Source organism: Canis lupus, chromosome 29, assembly GCF_048164855.1.
Source record: "Canis lupus baileyi chromosome 29, mCanLup2.hap1, whole genome shotgun sequence".
Taxonomy (NCBI): domain Eukaryota; kingdom Metazoa; phylum Chordata; class Mammalia; order Carnivora; family Canidae; genus Canis; species Canis lupus.
Genome location: NC_132866.1, coordinates 799,861 through 823,768, shown reverse-complemented (window position 1 = coordinate 823,768; position 23,908 = coordinate 799,861). Strand labels below are relative to the sequence as shown.

At 61.0% G+C, this 23,908-nt stretch overlaps 1 protein-coding gene and 1 long non-coding RNA gene across 5 annotated transcripts in view; one reads left to right on the top strand and one right to left on the bottom strand.

Moving 5' to 3' along the window:
• Positions 1-2,467: 2,467 nt before the first annotated feature.
• LOC140620666 (uncharacterized) lies at positions 2,468-6,115 on the bottom strand. The gene is made up of 2 exons (XR_012020367.1): positions 4,412-6,115; positions 2,468-2,689 (listed from the first exon to the last, which is right to left on the bottom strand). It is a non-coding gene; the product is annotated as an uncharacterized lncRNA (long non-coding RNA).
• A 13,104-nt stretch (positions 6,116-19,219) lies between these two features.
• INPP5A (inositol polyphosphate-5-phosphatase A) overlaps positions 19,220-23,908 on the top strand; it is a 161,724-nt gene continuing 157,035 nt past the window's right edge. The window contains exon 1 of one of the 4 annotated variants that reach the window (XM_072804800.1): positions 19,220-19,320. Coding sequence is in view for 3 of the 4 variants with exons in the window: in XM_072804798.1 (XP_072660899.1) it covers positions 22,144-22,218 (75 nt within the window). In the remaining variant the exon portion in view is untranslated. Of the gene's footprint in view, positions 19,321-21,865; positions 22,219-22,954; positions 23,045-23,908 lie in introns of those variants that run through there. The other 3 variants (XM_072804798.1, XM_072804797.1, XM_072804799.1) reach the window with 3 other exon arrangements.

Below are 23,908 nucleotides of genomic sequence, written 5' to 3'. Positions count from 1 at the left end.
CGAGTTGACCACAGAGTTGAGGGTCCACGTCTGGGTTCTCTGTTCTGTTCCATTGATCTCTGTGTCTGTTCTTGTGCCAGGACCACACTGTCTTGATGACCACAGCTTCGTAGTACACCCTGAAGTCCGGCTTTGTGATGCCCCCGGCTCTGGCTTTCTTTTTCAACATTCCTTTGGATATTTGGGGTCTTTTCTGGTTCTAGATAAACTTTAGGATTATTTGTTCCACCTCTGTGAAATAAGTTGATGGCATTTTGACAGAGATTGAATTGACTGTGTAGATGCTTCTGGCTAGCAAGGCGCTTTAACAATATTTATTCTTCAATCCATGAGCATGGACTGTGTCCATTTTCTTGTGTCTTCCTCAATTTCTCCCATGAGTGTTCTATTTTCTCATGCTTCTTGAGGCCATTTTGTTGACTTATATATATATATATATTTTAAAGATTTTATTTATTTATTCATGAGAGACACAGAGAGAGCAAGAGGCAGAGACACAGGCAGAGGGAGAAGCAGGCTCCATGCGGGGAGCCCGATGCAGGACTCGATCCCGGGGCTCCAGGATCACGCCCTGCGCTGAAGGCAGATGCTCAGCCGCTGAGCCATCCAGGGATCCCCTGTTAACTTATATTTTATAAAATTATTTTTGTTGGGATTTTCATGCATTAACTGTGTGTCTTTTGTTATACGATTTTGCTTATTTCTATTTTTGCTCTTTTTCCAGGTTCTGTTTGCCACCGATCTCTTTCTTTGTTGCCATTCCTTTCCACGGAGCGGGAGTTGGATGTATTGATCAGTTTTGATCGTTTTTCTAATTCTTTAGTTTTTGCTTACAAGATACTTAGTTCTTCCCCCCAGTTTGCTTTTAAAATTGATATAGTTGAGAAATGCTCAGATGCTCACGCTTCCTCCCAAGGACATCGAAGACCTCCCAGTTTGGGTCTGGGAAGAGAAGTTGACACGTCCTATAACCATTAACAGGTAGCACCAGCAATTCCACGATGTCCCAGTATCTGAGCGTGGCCTGCTATTGGGGGGATCTGCTTTCCTTCCTAGTGGCTGGGGTCTCCAGGCAAGCTAGGAGGGCTGCCCGGCCCAGCCTGAGGAGAGGCCGTCCCGTGTCCCCCGGCCATCGGCCGTCAGGGAAGCCTCAGGCTCGTGCACGTGCCCCACACAGCCAGACGTGCAGGGTCCTTGTCGTGCCTGTCGTTCCCTTCCAGCGTATTTCATCGAGGTGGAAAAGCGTGGCCGCTACAGAAACATATTCTGGGAGGCTTGAGGTTTCACGAGGTCCGGTACATGAGCAAATTCGAGGAAGATGTGACACATGCTCACCAACAAGTGCATTCTTCACGTGACACCCGGCATTCTGTAACACGGTCACTTCAACCGTGCCGCCGAAGGTCTCGACTCCCTTCACGGGTCCAAAGCCGGCAGCTGGTGCGTGATTATCTCTCAACACGGACACACTCCCGCGGACGTGGCTCGGCGCCCGCAGCTCCTGCACACCAACACCCGCAGCCTGGCACTCGGAGCCGGGGCGCCACACGTCCCCCGCCCCATGCACGCCCCTGCCGCCCCTGCTCTTGGCTCACGGAAGCCCCGCTCCTCCTCCGGCTCGGACTCCTGGGCTGCCTCAGTTTCCTTCCTGTCCAAAGATTCGTTCTTTCATGTTGTTGTTGGAGGGGAGCCATTTCACTTCCCTTACACAGGACCAGCGTACGGGCTCTGGGACGTGTGCTCTGTGAGTGTGTGTGGTGTGTGTGCATGCGTGTGGCTGGCGTGTGTGTCTGTCGTGGGCGTATTTGTGTGCAGGTGCACGTGTGGGCACACAGGGGGCCATCCGTGTCCACCCCGGCAGGACTGGGGACTGGTTTTCCTCCGTTCCTGGGGGTGCAGCACCCTGTCCCACAAAGGCTGCAGCAGGGAGCCTGGGGGGCCCACGTCTAGGGGTCCTCTGTCCTCCGATCACCTTTGTCCCAGGCCCTGTATCCTTGGCTCCCACTGGCCTGGCCCTGAGTCCCCGTGGGGGTCCCCAGACAGGGTCCACATGCACAGAGGGGACGTCCCCTGCCATCCACCACATCCTGAATTTTGCGGGGGCGAGAGCCTCGGGGGGCTCTTGGGAACCAGCACAGCCGCCTCAGAGCAGCCCCACGGCCGAGAGGGCCTTGCGGGCTCCTGGTGTGCCCAGGCTGGCGCTCCTGAGCGGGAGGCTGCAGGCGGCACGGGGCCAGCAGAGGGCAGGGGACCCCCGCTTGACGCCCACCAGCCGGCAGGCACCCTGGCCCGGCCTCGCACGAGGACTGGATGGCCTGGCTCCCCACGTGCGGTGGGCTTCTGCGTCTCTGCCTCAGGGGGTCATAGCGGGACCTGAAGAGGAAGCCTGTGACGGGCGGGCAGCCGTATCCTGTTCGGGAAAACCTTTCCTGGGTGATTCCGAAGTTAATGAAAAACAGCAAAATGCTTTCATTCCAGAAAATGGCTTTTAATTCTTCTTTACTTCATTGAAGACAGACGTGGGGCCGGAAGACGCAGGACAGGCCAGATGTAATTACTGTCATTTTCCATCTTTGGGAAGCAACGCCTTCCCTAAATAGGTCCGCGTCCTGACGCTCCAAGCAGAGAAAACAAACAGCGGCCGACCCAAAGGCTGTGCGTCCAAGGTGAACACCGGCACGTTGGCTTTCTGGGGAATAAACAACAGATGCCTCACAGCTGGACCGGAGCTGGGCACCGGGGGTGCCTGGGAAGAGCGAGCAGGAGGGGCGGGGGCGCTGGCGGGCCCCGGGGCGTGGGAGGCTGCGCACGCCAGGCTGCTGCCCTTCCCTGCCGGCTGCAGGGCGGCCCAAAGCCATGGACCTGCCAGGAAAGGGGGGCCAGGCCTCGTAGGACCTGCCCTCTGCGGCTGGGATCCTCCCCGAGGGCATCCCCGCCACCGCTCCTCAGTGTCTCCCTGATTCTTCATGGGGCCCCCAATGCACAGGGATCCCTCCCGACCCAGAGACCCAGGTCCCCACAGACCTCGCCCTCACCCCGTCCTCTCCCTTAGCTGGGGGCACAGCTCCCGCTGGGAGGAAGGGACCGGGCAGCAGGCGGGAACAGCTGTCCGTGTGCCTCCACTTGACCAGAAGGTGCTGCGGGAACTCAGCGTACTTCCAAGGGAGCAAAGCTCCTACATATGCACGTGTGCACACACACACGTATGTTTGTGTACATGTGAACACACGTGCCTCACACGTACACAGAGCATCTGGCGTGCACATGTGTACCCATACACCTATGCTCGTGTGCCCGTGCCCACAAGGACACATTTGCATTCATGTGCACGCATGAGACACGAGCACACGCGTGTACACACGTGCATACACTCACGTGCACATGCCGTAACACACGAGCATGCTCACATGCATGTACACTGCTCTCTTGCTGGTCCCACCACCCTCCCCACATCCTGCCAACATTCCTCGAGGTGTGGACAGGAGCAGGGGCCTCAGCGCTGCAGGCGGTGCTGGGAGCCGGGAGCCGGGAGCGGGGCAGGGGTTCGCCACCCAGCCTGGGGGACCCGCTCTGGAAACCCTTCCTGGAACAAATGGCCTGGCGGGGCCACCCACATGTCCGGGCCTGCGGGGGGCGGGGCCAGCCTGGGGCGGGACCAGCCTGGGACAGCCGGGGGGTGCCTTCGGGGCTCCGTGCGGGAGAGCTCCCGTGGGCTGGTGGGGCCAGGGCCACACTGGGGGGTCAGACAGGGGAAGGGGCTGCGGTCCCAGGGCGCCTGGGGGCCTGGGTGGGAGCCCGGGCTCTGGCTCCGGGAGGTGAAGGTCAGCCGCATTCCTTGCCAATGCTGGAATTCTGACATCAGATTTTCCATGCTCGGCGGGGGCGGAGCCGGCGCGGAGGGGGCGGCGAGAGGGCTCCTCACCTCCCGGCTGGGGGGGCCCCGCTGCCTGCCGCCGCCCGAGCACCCTGGCCGCGGGCCACCCTCCGACTTTCTCATCCCTGCTGAGGTCTTGCTGAGTCACATGGGGGCTGGGTTAGGGGCTCTAAAAATAGCCGGCCCCTGGGGCCAGGCCCGCAGTTATTATTAGGCCGCACAGAGCCCCTGGGGGGGGAGGGGTCTGCCTCTCAGAGCCCCTGGAAGAGAAGGGACAGGCGGCAGGCAGGGCTACCTGGCCCCCCAGCCCTGGACACGGAAGCCCACCCTCTCCCTGGGCCCAGGGGTGGAGCCCCCCACCCTCCTCCCACCCAGACAGCCTAATCCTGGCACCCATGGTGGCCCCGTGGCAGCTCCTGGCCCTTCACACAGGCCGGGGTGACCCCTGCAGAGCCCGGGATGTGGGGCCCGAATGAAAACGTGGCCCCTTGTGGGAGAAGGATTCAGAATTTCAGGACCAGTAGGGGGTCCTTCTACCTTGCTGTCCTGGGGGACTGTCCAGTCCACAGCCTGGGAAGCTGGCCCCGCACCTGTCCCCAGAGGTCGTTTTGGGTTCCCGAGGAGAGAGGTCACAGCCTCAGAGCCTGTGGGGGGAGCAGGGGTCCCCGAACACCAAGCCCGCCGTCTGTTTCCATGGGAAAAACAGCCGTCAGGCTTCCTCTCCAGGTGACTTGAGCCGTTCGTGTGACGTCATGGCCCTCGGGTTGGTCATCCTGCTGCTGAGGAGGCGGGTGGCCCCTGGGTGCTGCTCCGGGGGAGATCAGGCTCCCTCAGAAACTCTCCAGTTAACCCCGAGCCCCCGGATGGGACACTGCCCCCGGGCAGGCGTGCAGGGCCCTCCACCCACTCCAGCCCCCTGCCCCCCATGCGACCCAGGACTTCAGACCCAGCCAGCAGCCTCCAGCCAGGGCCTCAACCCCAGCGGCCTCCAGGGCCAGAGACCGTTGGGGGAGAGCCGGCCCCAGGGCCGGGCCTGCCGCTGCCGTGTGGGGTCTTCCCCCCGCGTGGGGTCACCTCTCGTGGTAAAGCGGCTCCACGCAGCAGCGGGGCGAGAAGCTGTGCCAGCACTAGCTAACTTCTGGACTCCGCGCGAGCGAGCGGACGTCCTGGGGCAGAGCCACCCACTCCCTCTCCGGAGGGGTGAGCTCCACGGGGCGGGGGCCCGGCCTCAGGAAGCCCCTAGGGAAACAGGAACTTCCCGAGTGAGCGCTCTGTGCCCGCTGTCCCCGGGCTGGGGGCGGGCGCCGTGACCTACCCACACCAACCAGGATGGCGCTTCACTCGGATCGCCAGTGGCACTTAGGCCGGGGATGACCCGTGACGCCCAGAGGGGTGCCGGCTCATGGGGCGCCCGACAGCGTCAGCGTCATCGGGTCACCCACGGGGCTCAGCCCAAAGCACAGGCGTCCCTGAGCACCGCGAGCACCCGGTAGCCGCTCAGCGAGGCTGGGACTCCACCCTCAAGTGCAGGGACCCGGTCCCTCGGGGCTTCCGGAGGAGGGAGCAGGACCGGCCAGGCCCGGGAGAGCCACATGCTCAGCCCTGACCCGCAGTGGGGCCTTTGCAGGCGCTCCCCCCGCCCCCCCCCGGGGCCAGAAGGAGCCACTGCCATGCTGGCCTCCAGACCTATGGCGAGGACGAGCCCTTTCCTCCTGAAAAGGTGATTCATGGGCTGGAAGGACATGAGCCAGGGCTCACCTGTCGGGGTTGCACGGCCCCCCAAGGTCTCCAGGACCAGGGTCCCCAGCACCCACTCCCCGGGGCTGCGCATGTGGGGAGAACGTGGAGCCTTCTCTCCAGGCAGCTAGCGCTTCCCAGAGCCCCCTCAGGGGACAGATCTTCGGGGGAAACCATGTAGTCCTGTGAGCGCTGACAAGCAGCTGACCCGAGGAGCTGGGGCACCCCAGCTGCAGGCACAGGCACCCAGCTGCAGACCCGGCTGCCGGGACGCCGGTCGGTCACTGCGGACCAGTCCACCCAGGGGCCCGAAGCTGCCCACGGTGCAGGTGCACTGCTGACGTCACCCACTAGTGCAGCCGCCTGCAGGTGTCCCCTCCACTCGCCATCGCACGTCACTAACGGGGCCGAATTTCCCAGGAAGCCAAGAAAAAAGCAGGAATCTTGCACCCGATTTCCAGCTGGGGCTCTGACAGCGCCACCTTCCCAGGTGTCCCGCTCCACACCCGGAGCCCTGGGCCCCTCGGACTCGGCCCCCCCGCCCCCGGCTGGAACCTACCATGCGGCAGAGGCCGGGGAACGGGCATGGCCCCTTCACCGGGGCCCACAGACTCGGTGACCCCGAAAGTGATGCCACCGCATGTGAGCCACCGGCATCGGGGCCGAGTGGAGATGACGTCCCAGGCTGATGGACGCCCCCTTGGTGCTGGAGCCCAAGTCTGGACCTGGCTTGCGGGGGACACAGGTGCGCACAGGTGAGCTGGCTGAGCACTTGCTTCAGGAGAGAGGGGTGCCCGGCCCCAGAGGGAGTGTGGCTTCGGAGTCAGGGCTGAGGAGGGCCGGGGGTAAATGGGGCAGCGGGTGCCCATGCCACCCTAATGGGGAAATAAAGATCCACATTTATCTCTTTGCTCAAAGTAAGAGCTGACCTTTGAGAGCAGACATCTGATTTGCGGTGATGGGAGACAGGCATTTGTGCAGCCCAGGCCTGGTCTGGCCTCCGCACACTCACATCCCATCCCAGGCGGGTGACGGCGACGGAGAGAAGATGGGGGGGGGCGACAGCCATTGCTGCCAGCTGGGGGTTGTCCTCCACGAGCCCTCTGCCCCCCGGCACCGTCAGCAGCAGCAGCCGCCCCTCACTGCGCCGTGCGGGGCTGGGGTGCAGGCCATCCCCACCCCTGGCCAGGCCTGCAGCTGGCTGAGCACCGGCGCCGGGTGTCCCCAGGGAAGCAGGATGGAGGGTGGCTGGGCTCCCCTGGAACTGTCGGGGGCGGGGGGCTCTGCACAGCAGCCTGGAGAGCAGGGAGGACATGGGCGAGGTAACACCCCCAGGGGCCTGCAGACTCAACGCCTCCCTCCCTGCGCTTGATTCATTTCTAGAAGCCCCACGTTAGGACCGGAGCCCCAGGATGTTTGTGGTCCCCTCCCTCCCTCCCTCCCTCCTCTCTCCTGGGGTACCGGCCCCCATGGCTGTGGTGGTGCTTGGATTCCCCAGGACGTGGCCGGCAGCTGCCCACCAGGCCGTGAGTGCTGCGCATCCCTCCCCAGGATGGGGCCCCGGTCCTGGGAGCAGACCACGTCCAGGTCCCTCTGGGCGCCCTGGGTCGGGATGGGACAGAGGAGCCCGCTCCCCACGAGAGTCAAGAAGCCAACAGTCAAGCCCGAGACAGGTCAGCCCGGGGCTGGAGGCAGGACTGTCCCTGGCCCAGGAGCAGTGACCCGTAGGGAGAGAGGCCTTCAAGGGTCCCACCTGTTGGGCGTCCCCTGTGAGCAGGGCGGGTGGGAACGCCCGGGCGTGCACCTGCAGGAGCCCTTCAGACCCAGACACCGCCCGCCTCCGGACGCTCCTGCTGGGGGCCCTACGCTGGGCCCTGTGCTCTGTGTGCAGGTGCAGCCCCATCGACGCTGGACACGGCCAGGCCCGCCAGTGGGCCCTGAAGACCTGGGGCGAGGGGCGCACAGAGGGAGAGGGAGACCGAGGACGCAGACCAGGAGGTGGAGAGCCACCTGCGTGACCACCCTGCTGGGCGCCCCCAGCCTAGGACTGAGGGGGCCGATGGAGGGGCCCCCCCGCAGGACTGGCTCTGGACGGGTAAGGGCCGCTCCTACCCCGCCTGTGCTGCACCCGGGGCCACACCCGCCGCGGCCTTTGCCCTGCGCCACCCACCCGGATGAGTCACCCAACCTCGACCTGCAGACCCGCAGACCCGGCGGTGGCCCGAGGCCGGGCCGGGCGATCCCCGAAGCCGGCCCGGCTGGCGCAGGCCAGGACGCCTCGCCTCTGCCGCAGGGGACCCTGTGCCGCTGGGCTGCGGGCCGGGCTCTGCGCGCCATCGCTGCAGGAAATGGAAATGTTCCTAAAACTTTTCACTTCACAGCTGCTTTTACTTTTTAAGTCCATGCTTAAAATAGCCTGGAGCGGGGCCTCTGGTTGGCCTCCGCCGAGGCTCAGGCGGTTGGCCCGCGGCGGCTGTCAGGAGGCGGCTCGGCCGACAGCGCTTCTCCTTTTCTTGTGACTCTGGGAGCAACGCTGCGTTTGCAGTCAGGTGACGGCCAGGCCCCTTCCCTAAGGTCGCTGCCCTCACGGCGCTGGGCACACTGGCGCACACGGGGAGGCCGCGGCGGGGACGTGCAGGCGTGTGCCCGAGCTCACGCTGGGGCTGAGGGACAGGCCAGGACCGCCAGCCTCCCAGACGCACAAGAGGGAGAGCGGCGGACCCCAGCCACCCGGAGTGCCCACTGCCAGCGTGGCCTCCTTGTCCACCGAACGCGGACGACGCTGCATCTGGGCCTCGGGTGGAGCCCCGCAGAGGTCTGGGGTGCCCCCTGGCCGCCCCGCATCTGGCCTGTATGCAAGCAGGCCCGCGGGCTCTGCAGGTGCAGGCAGCGGGTGACCTGCCCCCCGGGGCCACCGTGAGCTCGAGCCCCTGACCACGCTGGTCGTGGTGGCCCTGGACGGCACCCAGGAGTCTCCCCAGGCTGCCTAGAAGTGGTGACACCCAGAGCCAGTTTAGAGTGGGTGCACTCAGGCCGACCACTCTCTGGCCAGCCCCGGGCGTGGGGGCACGATGAGGGTCTGCACAGGCCTGACCGACGCCCTCAGAGCAGCAACCACACGGGGCCGGAGTCTCCCCAAGGTGGGTCACCAGGCCCTGGGGTCCTGGGCCCACCCTCCCTGGGTCCCTCCTGCCCTCAGGCCCAAGACCCAGAGGCAGGGGTCGGTGCCAAGACACTCCTCAGCCCCTCCCCAAGCCTGCTTCCTCCCCCTCCAGCCTCCGCACTCTGCTGCTCGGGGGCTGACCACAGCCAGGTCCTCCCAGGTCGTGCACTGAGCCCGGTGGCACAGCCCGTATGGCTGGTGCTGCCCAGCCCTGGGCCTGTCCTCTGCTCTCCGCCGGCGCTGCCCCAGGGGCTGTGCTCCCAGGTCCTGGCAAAGCTGCCAGGCTGTAGGACCCTGAGGCTCCGCCGGGAGGGAGAGGGAGGCCATGCTGACCTGCTGACCGGGAGGCAGCAAGGCCCTCCGGTGACATGACACCTGCAGCTGCCAAGAGGGACTCCAAGAACCAGGACGTCAGAGTGTCACCGGGGAGCCCCCCAGAGAGGGCCGCGCCTGCAAACCCACTCGCCGTGAGGACGGGATGGCCCCACCAGCTCAGAGGAGTAGGATCCCCGCAGGAGGAGCCTGGCTTGGGAACGGGGTCCTGCCGGGGGGCAGGGAAGTGCCTGAGCCTGAGCAGGGTTAGGGGCCCCCAGCAGCTGAATCCTATAGGACAGGCCGTCCTCACCCTCGCCCTGGGGCAGTCCTGTGGCCGTTGCAGGGAAATGAATGCAGTGACATTGGCTCTTTGAGGGGGGCACTGGACGGGATGAGCCCTGGGTGTCACACTATATGTTGGCAAATCGAACTTCAATAAAAAAAAAAAAAAAGAATGAATTAGTCATTATGTCTTTCTGCCAAGGGAAGAAGCTCCTAGGCTGATTCGGTAAGAAAAGCCTTGGCCTGGGGGCGGCTGACCCCGTGACCCCTTGGGGAGAAGGGGGGGGCTTCCCCAGTGGGGTGCAGCCTGGCCGCCTCCCTCCCCTCCCCGCCTGTGGAGCCAGGGGCCCGGCCCACCTCGTCCTGGGCAGGTGTGAGAAGCCTGGAAGCTGAGCAGCCTCTCCCTGCCCCATCCAGGAGGACAACTTAAGGATCTTGGGGTGGAAGTGACGCTCATTCTGCACCTATCTGACCCCTGCCCGCCCTCTGCCCTCTGCTGTGGCCCCGAGGCTGAGCCCGGCTTGCCTGTTGGCCTCTCTTTGGGTCGAGGCAGGAAGGGCCAGGGAGAGGACAGCCGGGGCGTGTCCTCCGTCCTTCCTGGGCTGTGTGACCATGATCCGCACAGGCCGTCCCCTCCCCTCTTCCTGCAGGTCTGGTCATGCTCCCCGCCCTGCCACCTGCCAGCACCGGGGACGCCGTGCAGGGCCTGAGCCGAGACTCCTAGCGCCGATGGCACACATGTGGCAGGTCCCCTCCCTCGGCTCCAATTCTGTTCTGGTGAAGGTGTCGTTCTCGGTCTCGTGGGTGACATACCTCTCGAATACGGGTCCTTTACTTCTGGCCCAAGACCCGCATGGCACGTGCTCTGACGGCCGCTGCCCTCCGCCCCTTCCAGCCTGGTTTTGTCCCCACAGGACACTCCAGCGTCGTACTGTCCCTTGTCCCCGTGCTCCCAGCTTGCACGAGGAGCCCCGTGGGCCGCGGGGCCGCTGTCACAGCCTCGCTCTGGGCTGCGTCGTCTGAGGCAGGGCCAGAGAGCAAGGCTGGGTCCCGCTGCTGACTCGCAGGAGCTGTCCGGGTGCGGCCGACCCTGACGGAGGTCAGCTCAGGGTCCCTGGGCCTCAGTTTCTCTCTTTGTCTCTGCTTTCTCAGGCTCCGTGGGCCTGTCTGTGTCTGTCTGTCCCTCCAGCTCCTGCTTTGCTGTCTTTGCTTGCGGCCCGGGTCTTCTGGGCTCCTCTGCACGTGGGGAAGCTGGTGGAGGGCACCCCAGCCCCTCTCGCCTCCCAGCCCACAACCCCCGCACCCCCAGGCCTGAGCAGCTGAGCCCCCTGGCCCCTGCACAGCCCTGCGGAAACAATGAGCTCCGTGCGAGTGGGAGCAGCCGACCAGGGGGCAGGCCCCCCAGGAAAGGGGAGTCCGCTGGGCTGGAGGGAAGTGGGACGTGAGTATGCCTTCGTCCCACAGGCATGGGGCCCTGGCCCTGCTTCCCCAGCCTGCCCAAGCCGAGTCCGTGGCCTCCGCGTCCCGGTGGAGGAGGACGGGGTAGTGGGAGCCAAGTCGGGGGCGCAGGGGAAGCGTGTCCTCTCGGGAGGGGGTGCGGCCCGGCGTCAAAGCCCCGAGAGGGACCCCAGAGAGAAGCCGGTCTGTGCTTCCTGAAGCCCCGGGGACTCCTGCCCCGTTGTTCCCTGGGCTTTGGCTAGAAGGGGCAAAAGCTGCAGTTCCTAAGCAGGCTTTGAGTTTAGGGTGAATCTTTTGATTAAGGCAGCTGTTGCACTAACTGATCCAGACTCAACGTCCCGGTCAAGGGGGTGACAAGCCAGCTGCTGAGCGGGTGGTGGTCCCACCTGCCATTGTGCAGCTGGAATTCGGGCCGATGACTCCTGCCAGCCTCCGCCAGCAGCCAGCACCGGCGGGAGGAATGCGCCACCCGAGCAAAGCAAAGTCGAAAGACACGGGTGCCGCGGGGCGTCTTCTCCACGGGCAGAGCCTCCGTTGCCGGGCCGGGCCCGCTGGGTGGCCCTCCCGCGCACACACACGGATGCTTGACACGGCTTTACCCTTCAAGGTATATCATTCAAAAAATTGTGATAGGCCACGTCGTTAAGTAAATATTTTACTTGACTCATATGTCAAAAACCAAACAGTTTGATCAAATCTACTTGTGGTTTGAAAGAAAATCTGTCCGGTACTTTCCATTTTCGGGTGCGTCTCAGCTCAGCTTTAACATCAAACGTGTTAGTGAGTCAGCTGCCGGGTACGTGGAGAGAACGCCGCGTAAGTCACGACGGAGAGGAAACCAGAAGTGAGAGTTTTCAAATGTTAAACGCACATTTAGATCGCGGCGTGCTTCTGCGTGCAGACCACGCTCGCTTGAGACGTGTGAGAGAAGACGGTCCTAGTCCTCACGACAGTCCAGACACCCAGGAATACATTTGGAAACTACGGATGACACGTCTTGAAAGAAAGGGAATTGGGCTGAAGGAAGGACGTATTAAGAATCTTTGCGTTAGTGGAAAGGCCTCTTTTGAGACGTATTTTAATTTTATAATTGAAAGGGTGATAAATAATTCCTGCCGGGTGAAAGAGTGTATCGTACAGTATCAGAATTCTCTTAATAGGGCAGCCCCCCCCCCCCCCGGTGGCTCAGCGGTTTAGCACCTGCCTTCAGCCCAGGGCGTGATCCTGGAGACCCCGGGATCGAGTCCCACGTCGGGCTCCCGGTGCATGGAGCCTGCTTCTCCCTCTGCCTGTGTCTCTGCCTCTCTCTCTCTCTCTGTTCGCTCATGAATAAATAAATAAATAAATAAATAAATAAATAAATAAATCTTTAAAAAAAAGAATTCTCTTAATATCAGTAATGATATGCCTCTATTTAATGGAGGAGGCTAAAATCCATACATAGATATAACCAGAAAATGAAATATTTGGCTGCTCCTAGTTCTCCTCATTAGACTCGAATTACCCTCAGTTACGCACAAATGGTGAATCAACGTGGCTCGTGTAAGCGAGCCAGGAGGTGTTTCCCGCTGTCTCGTCATTACACCGCAGTCATTACTGTTCCCACGAGCAAACCTGTTTTATAAGGTATTACTGGTTGGAAATAAGTAAATATTTTAAACAGCAGGAGATCTGAAAACACACCGTGTGTGTAATAAGGGTGAGGTCTGGCGTCCCGGATCGTCCCGGGGATGGCCCGTACCAGGGACAAGGCCAGGATGGCAGTCGGCCACGAGCAGGGGCAGCTCCGGGGGTGACTGGAGGACTGTCCCCAAGGGAGTGTATGGAAAAAAGTATGAAACCCTAATTCAGAGGGCGTGGTGATGAGCCCTTTGTTTTCCTTTCCTCGCTTCCATAAACTCAGGAAAACCAGCTCTAGAACACAGTCGGAGGGACTTTATCCCGAACCCAAGGACACCTCCCTTGTTAAACACGCGGAGAGGCGGCGCAGACAGACACACACGCTCCCTTCACGGACGGGCTGCTCCCAGCGCCCACGGCGTTCCCCTCGGGACCCGACAGCTGGCGGGCTGTACCCGGGTCTGCTGTGCCGCCTGCCTGTCCCTGAGTCTGCGCAGGACACCTGTCCCCATCACGGGACGGACCCTGCTGCCGCTCTGTTTTGCGCTTGGGGAACCCAGTGTCCCCCACGCTGCCCCAAACCCCCCAGCTCTGATGCCCCTCTCCGCTAGGAGGAAGGGCCTCCAGGCCCCCCCCAACCCCATGTCCCCACGTCGCCACTGGCCTCCTGCCGCCCTCACTCCCGAGTCCGGGTCCACGAGGACAGGGCCCCAGGGAGGTGGCTTCGCCTCCGAGCCCGCGTCCCGGCCCCCTGCGCTGTCGCAGGAACTGCTCTCCCCGCCAACAGGAGCCCTTCGGGACCAGCGTGTGGCCCTCGGCGCCGCGCTGCCCGGCCGTGAGCAGCCCCCGGAGCGCTCGGCCGACCTAGACCCCTGGAACTTCAGCCACTTCCCTTTACAACGAAGGAGCAATCCCGCTGACCGTACCGGGTCGGCGAAGATGCGCCAAAGCCAAGGCGTGCTCGGCGCCAAACACAAATCACTGCATGTTTTACTAGAAACGGTGCTGTTATCAGTAGAGGGGCTTGGCTGGCACGGCCGCTGCTCACAGCAACGACGATGACGCAAAAACGTAATAGAATGTATCTTCTTTTTTTTTTTTTTTACAATGTATCTTCTTAGTGAATTACTGAGCCCAGTGAGGTCACTTGTTCCTGTGCGCTGGCTTGTTTGCACGCCCACTCGCCGCTGTTTGGGTTCTCGCGTGCAGCAGCGTGTCATGTCTGGGTGTGCCTACGTCACACTGGCAGGACCTGCTCCACATGGAGGTCAGAGAGAATGGGAAGGAGACGCACCCTCACCAAGTGCTGTTGATTAAGGACTTAAGACGCGAATGTGTATGTGGAGGGGGGTTCTTTTAAAATACCGTCGGGGGGATCCCTGGGTGGCGCAGCAGTTTGGTGCCTGCCTTTGGCCCGGGGTGCGATCCTGGAGACCCGGGATCGAGTCCCACGTCGGGCTCCCGGTGCATGGAGCCTGCTTCTCCCTCTGCCTGTGTCTCTGCCTCTCTCTGTGACTATCATAGATAAATAAAATTAAAAAAAATTAAAATAAAATACCGTCGGGACACGCTTGGTCTTCTGAAGGTTCAAACAACGGACGGCAGACCCGAATCTCTGCAAAGCTGATTTCGTAAACACAAACTTGCAAAATAGAAACTACACCTGAGTTGAGGATCCTTGGAAGCGGAGGCTGGATTGCCAGCACCAGCCATGCCTGTTGTTGGAGCAAGAGCAGGCGCTTCTTCAAACCCGGTCACCAGGAGAAAATCGTGGCACTCGGGCCTTATCCTCAGAGCGAATGGACACTGTGTCGGGAGCCTTGACCGCTTCATTTTATTTTAGCTTTTTGAAAGATTTTATTTATTCATGAGAGACACAGAGAGAGAGAGGCAGAGACACAGGCAGAGGCAGAAGCAGCCTCCCTGCAGGGAACCTGATGCGGGACTCGATCCCGGGACCCGGGGTCACGCCCTGAGCTGAAGGCAGATGCTCCACTGCTGAGTGACCCAGGGGCCCCTGGTCACTTTAAAAGAGTGCTGCTGACTCAGAGACTGATTTCCCTTGTATAATTTTCCTGACTTTGGGGCAGCCCCGGTGGCCCAGCGATTTAGCGCCGCCTGTAGCCCAGGGTGTGATCCCGGGGTCCCAGGATCGAGTCCCACGTCAGGCTCCCTGCACGGAGCCTGCTTCTCCCTCTGCCTGGGTCTCTGCCTCTCTCTCTGTGTCTCTCATGAATAAATAAATGAAATCTTAAAAAAAAAAAATTTCCTGACTTTGTCTTAGTTATCACTTGGGACTCTTGCTGATTTTGGAAACTGTCTCCTTTCGCCACAAGGGGCTAGCGCCGGGGGTCCCGTGTCCCCTGAGGCCTACGGCGGGCAGCCCGCGGCTGTCTGGTGCGCACTTGCCTGCCTGATCGCGGACCTGCCAACACGCTCTGCCTGCGTAATTTACGTAGATGACCGGCCATGTCGACGCCTGTTTCTGCCAAAGGAGAGGAGCTCACTGTCCTACCAGAAGGGCGGGCCTGTGCTCGCACACACATCTCACCAACACGGTGCCGTGGGAGACCCACGACCGCCCTTTGATATCCTCCAAAGTCCAGCGGAATGAAAGCAGCTCCGAGCAAGGCCGCCAGGAAATGTGGGGAAAGGCCAGCGCCCCCGGAGGACTGCAAGGCCCGGGCTGAATGGGCCAACCCTGTTGGGAGCAATTCTGGGTGCCACTAATTTTACAGAGCTAAGAACAAATCACACAGGAGAAACCCAAGGTTTCTGAAGTGGAATGGGAAGCCCTCCGCACGGCGTCCGGCCTGACTTGGGCTTCCTCTCCCAGAGCCGCGCATCCTCACGGTCAGGGATCTGTGACCCGTACGGTGACAGCATGCCCACGTCCCTGCTTAGCGACTCATTTCCATGGAGGATTGTGGTTCATTAGGTGGAGCAGGGGGGACAAGACATGAGCTGATGCCACTGCCACCCCCGTCCGTGCCTGGCAGAGGATGCTCGGTGCTCTTTGGGGCAGGGGACCGATGCCCGGGGCCCAGGTCTCTTCCCAGCACGGTGCCCCCCGTGTCCCCCCGGCTCCCTCCCCGAGTGGGTTCCACGGGGAAGCCTGCCGCAGGCCACGCACGGCCCCAGGCCAGGTGGTGACAGCTGTGCAGGCTGGGATGAGGATGAAGCCTGTCTGCGCTCCCGAGGCCTGAGGGGCGTGAGGAGCAGCCTCTTGCTGTTACGTTTCAGGGGTGCTTTTTCTAGGGAATAAAACGTACAGATCTGAATGTGGTCTCCTTTCTCGTGTACTGATTGCTCCAATTAAAGCTCCACAATCTCTTACCTGAAACCCTTGGGACCAGATATAATTTAGAGCTCAGAATTCCCCCCTGGGCTTTTAGGGAGATGGCAGGCGGCCTACCCCCCGTATGATGGGGCACAGATGGCGGGTCCCGCAGAGAACCCGTACCCACGTGTACTGATGTTTCAGAAACAGCACATGATTTTCACAATAAGCTGGCACCCGAGGACCCTAAGTCAGTTCAGGTCACGCTAACAGGTTTAAAACCGACTTTCTGACGTTGGAGGATTTGGGCTTACGTCGTCATGCGTGAGAAATAGCAGATGCCCATGAACATTACCATCGATTCAGTTCCTTCTTCAAGCACGTAAGGTCTGCCTTGAAGTGTGATTTTTGCACAAGGAAATCCAACTGTGTTGAACGGGCAGTTCCGTGAGTTTCGAGAAACGCATACCCCCGTGTCACTCCTCCGCCGTCCAGATGCCGGATACGTCCCGCCAAACTCCAGCCCCCCTCCCGCTGCTTGCGCCTCGGCCTGCTCCCCGCCGCCTTCCAGAACGTTCTATGCGTGGAGGCGGAGGCTACATCCTCCTCGTGTCCGGCTTCTTTCACGCAGCGTGGAGTTTCCGAGGCGGAGCCGTGTTGTTTCTAGGGCCACATGCATTGGTCGTGCGCGCAGGCCGCTATCCTCGTTCGCCCTCCATTCCCGTGGCGGACATCGGCGTGACAAAGGCATAGTTTTAAAGTGTTGATAAAGCGCAACTCACCCTTTTTTCCCCATTTGTGGGCCGTGCGTTTGCCATCCTCTCTGAGAAATCTGTTCCTGCTTCAGGATCTCAAAAATACTCTCCTATGTTTCCAGAAGTAGTATAGCTTTAGCTTTTGCGTGTGCGTCTCCGATCCGTGTTTGTTGATTTTGATGTTGTGTGTGTAGAGGGCCGGTCAGGGTGCGCGGCGCTCCGCGTGGACGGCCAGCTCACCCCAGCGGCGTTCGTCGAAAAGGCAGTTCTGTCCCCTGGAAACCGCTGGAGACCGCGTGCGTGTGGGCCGGCCTCGGGGCTCTGCTCTGCTCCCCTGATCCGCACGCCCATCCTGATGGCAGCCAAACACTGTCTTGGCTACTACGGCTTTAGAAGTCTCGACATCAGGCAGTGTGAGTACCCCGGCTTTGTTTTTCTGTTTCAAAACTCTTTGGCTATTCTAGGGACTTTGCATTTCCATATATATTTTAGAAGGAACCTGTTAATTTCTGAAACAAAACAAAGCCAGCTGAACTAAGAGCGGGATGGCCCTAAATCCAAAGCTCCGTCGAGGAGAACTGACATCGTAGCTTCGCTGAATCTGACATCACACCACGAACACGGGGTGCCGCCCCATTTCCACGGATCTCCTCTAGATTCAACCGCCATGTCCTGAGGTTTTCGTCACAGAATCTTCTTGTCTTTTGTTATGTTTATTCATAAACATTCCAATCTTCTTTTTTAAAGATTTTATTTATTTATCCATAAGAGACACAGAGAGAGAGGCAGAGACACAGGCAGAGGGAGAAGCAGGCTCCATGCAGGGACCCCGACGCAGGACTCGATCTCGGGACCCTGGGATCATGCCCTGGGCCGAAGGCAGATGCTCACCCGCTGAGCCCCCAGGAGCCCCTCTGATGCTCATTTCTAATATATAGCAATACAATTGATTTCTGAATATTGACTTGTATTCTGCGACCTTGTTAAATTCATTTATTTGGATGTACTTTTTGTAGATTCTTCAGGATTTTCTATGTCAATGATCATGTTGCCTGAAATCAGTTTTACTTCTTCCCTTCCAATCTGTATGCAGTTTCTTATTTTGTTGCACAGACAGACCTTCAGTCCAAGATTGACCAGGAGGAGTGAGAGTGGATACTCTTGCCTTGCCCTGAAACTCAGAAAGCGAGTGGTGTCTACCAGCACTCACATGGTGTTCGCACACATTTTTCATAGATGCAATTTATGAGGTTCTCTTTATTTTTACTTTGCAGAGTTTTTTAATCACAGAAAGGATGCTAGATTTTGCCGAATGCCTTTTCTGAACCCACTGACCTGATGGGCAGACATGGAAACAACCTGACCTGGCAACAGAATGCGTCCATCGGGTGTCTGAGACTCAGGCACTGAAAGCCTCCAGGGAGGGCTTTCAGTCGTATCAGAAAGCGCTGACGTTACAACGCCTGGTTTTGAACGGAGGAGCCAGGACTGTGTGTATGGCCTGATCAGCTAGGTGAAGAGCTAAGCGTAAACGGTACTTGACACAAGTACTGTGAAAATAGTAACAGTGCTTGATTTGTTTGGAGTGAAATTATGAGCCACTGCTCCTCCTTACCAGACTCTGTGTGCAACTCCTACGGACTACAATATGCTCTGATGAGCACGTGACTCTGCCGAGGAGACTCTTAGTAAGCCGGCACAATGCCACCTAATCACACTGACCGTGTGTGCAATTCTCGCCTGCTCTCCCGCTGTGATCTCAGCTTCCCGAGGGCATTAACCATCCCCGCCCTGGTAGTGCACAGCACGGGGGAGGCACCCGATAGGCTTGCCGAACGAATAAGCGAGTGAGAAAAGGAATGAACGAATGGACGCAGGGTAAGGCCACCCATGCTGTTGAGGGTCGCCGGGGCTCGGGCATGGTGTCCTGGCCCTGCACCTGCTGACTGCGTGGAGTTGGCCAGCTTTTCTCTCCGGAAGCTCGGTTTTCTTACCTATAAAACAGAGCTGCATCCCACATGCGACTGCTGATGAGGAGTAGAAATACGAATGGTAAAGCACCTCACGCACAACTGGTGCCTGCAAAGTGATAGCTGTTACTGGATAGAGCTGATTCATGAAGAAAGAATCCAAATAATTCAGAAGGAAAGAAACCTCCCTTGCTCAGATGAGTGTGGAGTAACAAGCGGCCCACTAACTTACTAATGGCCAATAAAATGCCTCTGGCTAAAGCAACCAACCGAGTCCAGCCCCTCCCCCACAGGACGGAGCCCTGGGTTCCTCCAGTGTGTGTCTGGCCAGGCTGTATGCAGAGTCAATCAACTTGAGTGAGACCTTGAACCCAGTGCGCCACAGATAGTGGACTAAGGGTGACCCACCTGGCAGGAGTATTGAAAATTAATGACTATAGGATTAAAACACACTTAGCAACTACAGAGTGCCGTCCATCTATCCATCTAGCTGCTGAAGGAGACTTTTAAGCACGCTTGTGGGTAAGGAATCCCAGCTGTGAGCCTCTCAAGCATCGGGTGATCCGAATTCATAAATAGATTGGTTGCTATCTTAAACTAAGTAATGATACGATATTAGTGGCTAACGTGCGTGTCCTTTTTAAAACAACAGCTGACAACATATTGTTGTTTAATAAAAGACTTGGCCAAACTCTCTCTTGGGAGCCCAGAGGGCACGTGGCCAAGCAGGCCAGGTCCAAGCGTGCGGGCTTCTGCCGAAGAATCCTTGTCACGCCACTGGCTGCTCCACCTCACTTCCTCTGCCCTGCTCCTTGGGGGGGATCCAGACCCAGATGCCAGAGGGGCCAGGCCTCTCCTGAAGCCAGGTAAGTGGGATTTGCAAAACTTAGAATAAGTTGTGAAACTTAAAAAATGATATCACTATTTTGGCAAAGGGAACAACCAGACACGGGACAAGATTCCAAAGGCAAAAAAAGGACACGCAAAGAAAGAGAAAGCAAGCCTCCCTTTCTGCCATGACTTTATGAACGTGGCTTTAACATAGATGATGCCAGTGTCCTATGCCTCTGAAAGTCCCACCCTGGACCCAGGCACGGTGACGGCTCTGCCGTGGCTTGGGTTTGCATGGTGCGTATTTGTCGTTTCCCTGGGGCAGGCTGCACTCTGCATCTTGACGGCAGAGAAGGGGAAAGGAAAGCTGATGTGACGGTGTGTGTGGCAACTGGTGGGTGGGTGGGGGAGGAAGCAGCCTCTGGGAGGCCTGAGGAGCAGAAGAAGCCAGTGAAGTCACCTCTGGGGCACAAACGAGGCTGCCCATGGCTGGAGGTGGCCACAGGCCCCATGCATTGGTAAGTGGGCACTTTGGAGTGTGAGCCTCAGAAGGAAGGACTGAATTTGGAATCTGTTGCCATCTGCCAGCTTCGAGGAAGGCGTTCCCAGGGCGGCAGCAGGCACATGGACAAAGTCTGAGGACACTGGCTAGCAGGTGGTGCCCACAAAGGAAGGAGCCAGGACCCAGCCTGGGGACTACAACACAAGGGAAGTGCAAGCAAAGGAGCCTGAGGGGGTTGGCAGCCAGGGGAGGACGGAGATCACCAATGTCATGGTCAGCAGGGCAGACCCTGTTTCTGGGGGCAAGTCAGGGGGGGCAGAAGCCGGTGCTAACCATGAGGATGCCCCATTGGGGTGCAGGCACAAGAAGCACAGTGGGAAGAGTGGTCCATTGGCACTCGGGGCAGACTGATCACTTCTAGGGGAAGGTTTGGAGCAAAGGGAGCAGAGGTGGGGGAGCAAGGAGGGGCAGAGGACAAAGGGGGACTTTATAGGATTTGAGACAGTGCAGATGTTTGTGAGCTGATGGCATGACACAGCGGAGGGTGGTTGTGGGCTGGGAGGGGAGGGTCACATGCTAGTGGGCAAGCATGTCCACCAGATGGTAGGGCCTGCTGGCGGCTTGGAGGCGGCAGGAGGGCTCAAACAGGGAAGCCAGGAGGATGGGTGTTGCGTGAAGGCACCAGCGTATGGGGTTGGGTGTTCCATGAATCGGGCACCGTCTTGGGGTGAGCAGGCTGATGCGCGAGGCCAGGGAGTGCAGACCTGTGAGGGGAGATGCGGCCTGAGGACGGGGGTGGAGGCGATGCTCTTCTTAGGCACCAGGTCCTGGAGTCAGTGATGCCTCTTCGTTTGCTTTCTATGAAGGGTGTCCTTAGCATGCACGGATTTTGTAAGAGGGTAAAAGGGGATGCTGTTATGGGTCAGCTTGGGCTGCCCCGACAAAATACTGCACAACAGGCGCCTTAAACAGAACTTTATTTCTCACAGTCAGGACGCCCAAATTCTGAGATCAAGTTCCCACGGGGTCTGGTTCTGCTGCAAGCTCTGCCTTCCTGGCTCATCGGTGGCAGCCTCTGTCCATTCACATGACCTCTCCTTTGTTCTCTGTTGGGAGCGGGAGGGTGAGGGGACAGCCTGTGCGCTGGGGGCTCTTCCTAGGAAGGACACTAATTCCACTGATAAAGGGACACACCCTCAAGGCCTCACCTAACCTAAGGATCTCCCTGGAGGGCCCCTCCCCCTCCCCACGTGGGACACCGGGCGGGGGCTTCGCCTTGCCAATTCTGAGTCCAGCCCCGCTGAGCGGACTAGACCTTGGTTTCTAGGTCAGATGGGTTCTGGGGCAGGAGGTGGTCGCGGCAAGCGGGATCCCCCAGGGAAGCCCTCCCTGGCGAGGGCGCACAGGCCTGCAGACCCACCGACCCTGCGGGTTACGGGCGGCCGGGCCCTGGCACCCCCGCCCCCGCCCGGCCACGTGGGCACAGCTGGGGCGCTGGCCTGGCCGGGGGAGCGGGGCGCGGGGGCCTGCAGGAGGCCCGCCTGCGCTCCCGCCCCAGGCCACGCCCCCGCCCCAGGCCACGCCCCCGCCCGCCCGAGGCCACGCCCCCGCCCCAGGCCACGCCCCCGCCCGAGAGGCGCGTCCGCAGCCCGCCCCGCGTCCCCGGCCCGAGCCCACCGTTCCGCCCAGGCCTCCACGCCCCGTTGAGCCCCACCTTGGGCGCGGGCTCCCACGGCCTGCGAGAGCCGACCCAGTGTCCCGGGCCGCCGGCTCCCACCTGCGCGGCCGCAGGACCGCCCCCGGCAGCCCCCCTGCTCCAGACTAGCGAGCGGCCCCTTTAAGAGGCTCGGGCGCCGCGGGGCCGTGACGTCACAGGAGTGCGGGGGGCGGAGACAGCGCGCCGCCGGGCGGGGCGGGGCGGCCGGGGGCCGACGGGAGGGCGGAGGCCGCGCAGCCCCGCCCACCACAGGCCCCGCCCCCGGCCGAGGCCCCGCCCCGCGCACGCACGCCCCGCCCCGCGCACGCCCCGCTCCGCCCCGCGCACGCCCCGCCCCCCGGCTCCGGGCGGGACTCGCCTCGGCGGCAGCGGCGGCGGCGGCGGCTGCGGGAACTTCGGCGGCGGCGACCCTAATGGCTGCGCGCGGGCCGCGGTGAGGCGCGGGCAGAGAGCGACGGGCGCGGGGCCGCGGAGCAGCGAGGGCGAGCGAGTGCGCGCGCGGCCGGACCCCGGCCAGGCCCGGCCCGACCCGCCGAGCCCGCGATGCGCCCCGGGGCCGCCCCCCGGCGCAGCTGACGCCGCGGCCCGCGGAGACCCCGGCCGGCCCCGCGCGAGCGCCCGCCGCCCGCCCAGGCCGCGATGGCGGGGAAGGCGGCCGCCCCGGGCACCGCGGTGCTGCTGGTCACGGCCAACGTGGGCTCGCTGTTCGACGACGTAAGTGCGACCCCGACCCCGCGACCCCGGGACCCCGCGACCCCGGGACCTCGCGACCCCGGGACCCCGCGACCCCGCGACCCCGCCCCGCGAGCCCGCGACCCGGGACCCGGCGCCCGTCCGCAGCCCGAGCCTCCGAGCCCCCGGGCGTGGACCGAAGCCCCTTGGCTGCCCCGGGGGCCCCGAATCCCGAGGCCCTGCCCCCGGCCCGCCCGCCCGAACCTTGGACTCCCGGGGCCCGCCGCCGGCCTCCGGCTGCACAGGCTGAACCCCGACCCCGGGCGCAGCCCCGGAGCGCAGGCCCCGGCCTCGGTTCCCATCCCGCCCCCCGCCCGCCCGGGCCCCGATCCCCGATCCCCGATCCCCGATCCCCGCCGAGGACCCCGGGCCGGCCCCGCGGGTGGGCTGCGGGGCTGCGGGGCTGCGGGGCTGCGGGGCTGCGGGGCTGCGCGGCTGCGGCTTCACCTTGCAACTTAGTATCTAGTTGTCAGCGAGGGCGGCCGTGGGAAGCCCTGGAGGACTCTCTGCCGCCTGTTTATTAAAGAGAAAGATGCCGGGAAGCCGTTCAAGGCCGGACAAGGGATGTGACCGCCGGGGCCTCTGCCTCCAGCCCGGGGGCCTCCCCCGCCGGCCCGGCCGGCCTGCAAGCCGGGGAGCGGCCCCCGAGGCAGGCCCGGGCTGACCTAGTTCGCCGAGCGCCGCGGTGCCACCCCGCTGTTGGCGCTCGCACTGCCAACCCAAATAGAGCAGAATGCAGCTCCAAGTGGCACGCTCGTTCGGGAGGAGAGGGCGATGGCACAGATGGAGCCTGTGGCGGCCTCGCGAGGTGCGCGGTGGGTGTGGGCCCGGCCACCGGTGCAAGCATGACTTGGATTCCCGGAGAAGGTTCTGGCGTCCTGCCGAGCCTTCCCTTGCCGGCAGCAGGCATGGGTGAAGCGTCTCAGTGAGCCGAGGTCACGTAGGGGCTCGGCTCGCCTTCCTCGACAAAAAGTGGGCGCTATTTTTGTGTTTTTCTTATTTTAACTTCCAGGCGTCCGTCCGTGTATTCTGCTTCCCTGCCGGAGACGAACCGTGTCCCCCCCGCCGCCCCTCCCCGCTGTTTCCCCCGGACAACTTTATCTAGTTTCTCGTTTGATCGTTTTTCTACAAAAGTGCCCTGTATGGGTGTGTGTCTGTATATTTAGCGTTCTATTCTCGGCTTTCCAGTAACATGCCACTATAACATGGTTTTTGCTCAGATGATTCAGATCCGTTAGCTGAGGCTTCAAAGCCTCAGAAATGTCAGGAAAATTAAGCATGGTGGGGCATTTTAGTCTCAGAGGGAAAAGAATTCTGCTGTGCAAACATTCTTTCCAGTAATCTTTGATTCTGAGTTCTGGCGTTTTTGTTGTGTTTCGGTCGTACATGCACGCTTCTCTCCGCTGACGTTAAAACGGATAACTGAATTTACTTTTGTTTGCCAACGTGTTCTTCCTGAATTTTTATTTTTCTTAAAGGCTGTATGGAGTTTTGCGTTCTGTTTACACCTGGAAGGAACATTTGTTTTGGTAAACGGTACGCAGGTTAAACTTGCGGGACGTCTTTGGATTTGAAGGCCAGTGGAGGGGTAGCCGCCCAACCTGCAGGTTTCTGGGCCGGTGGAGTTCGGCCTGGAGGGGGCAGCCGTCCTCCCTCAAGGCCTGGAGAGCGG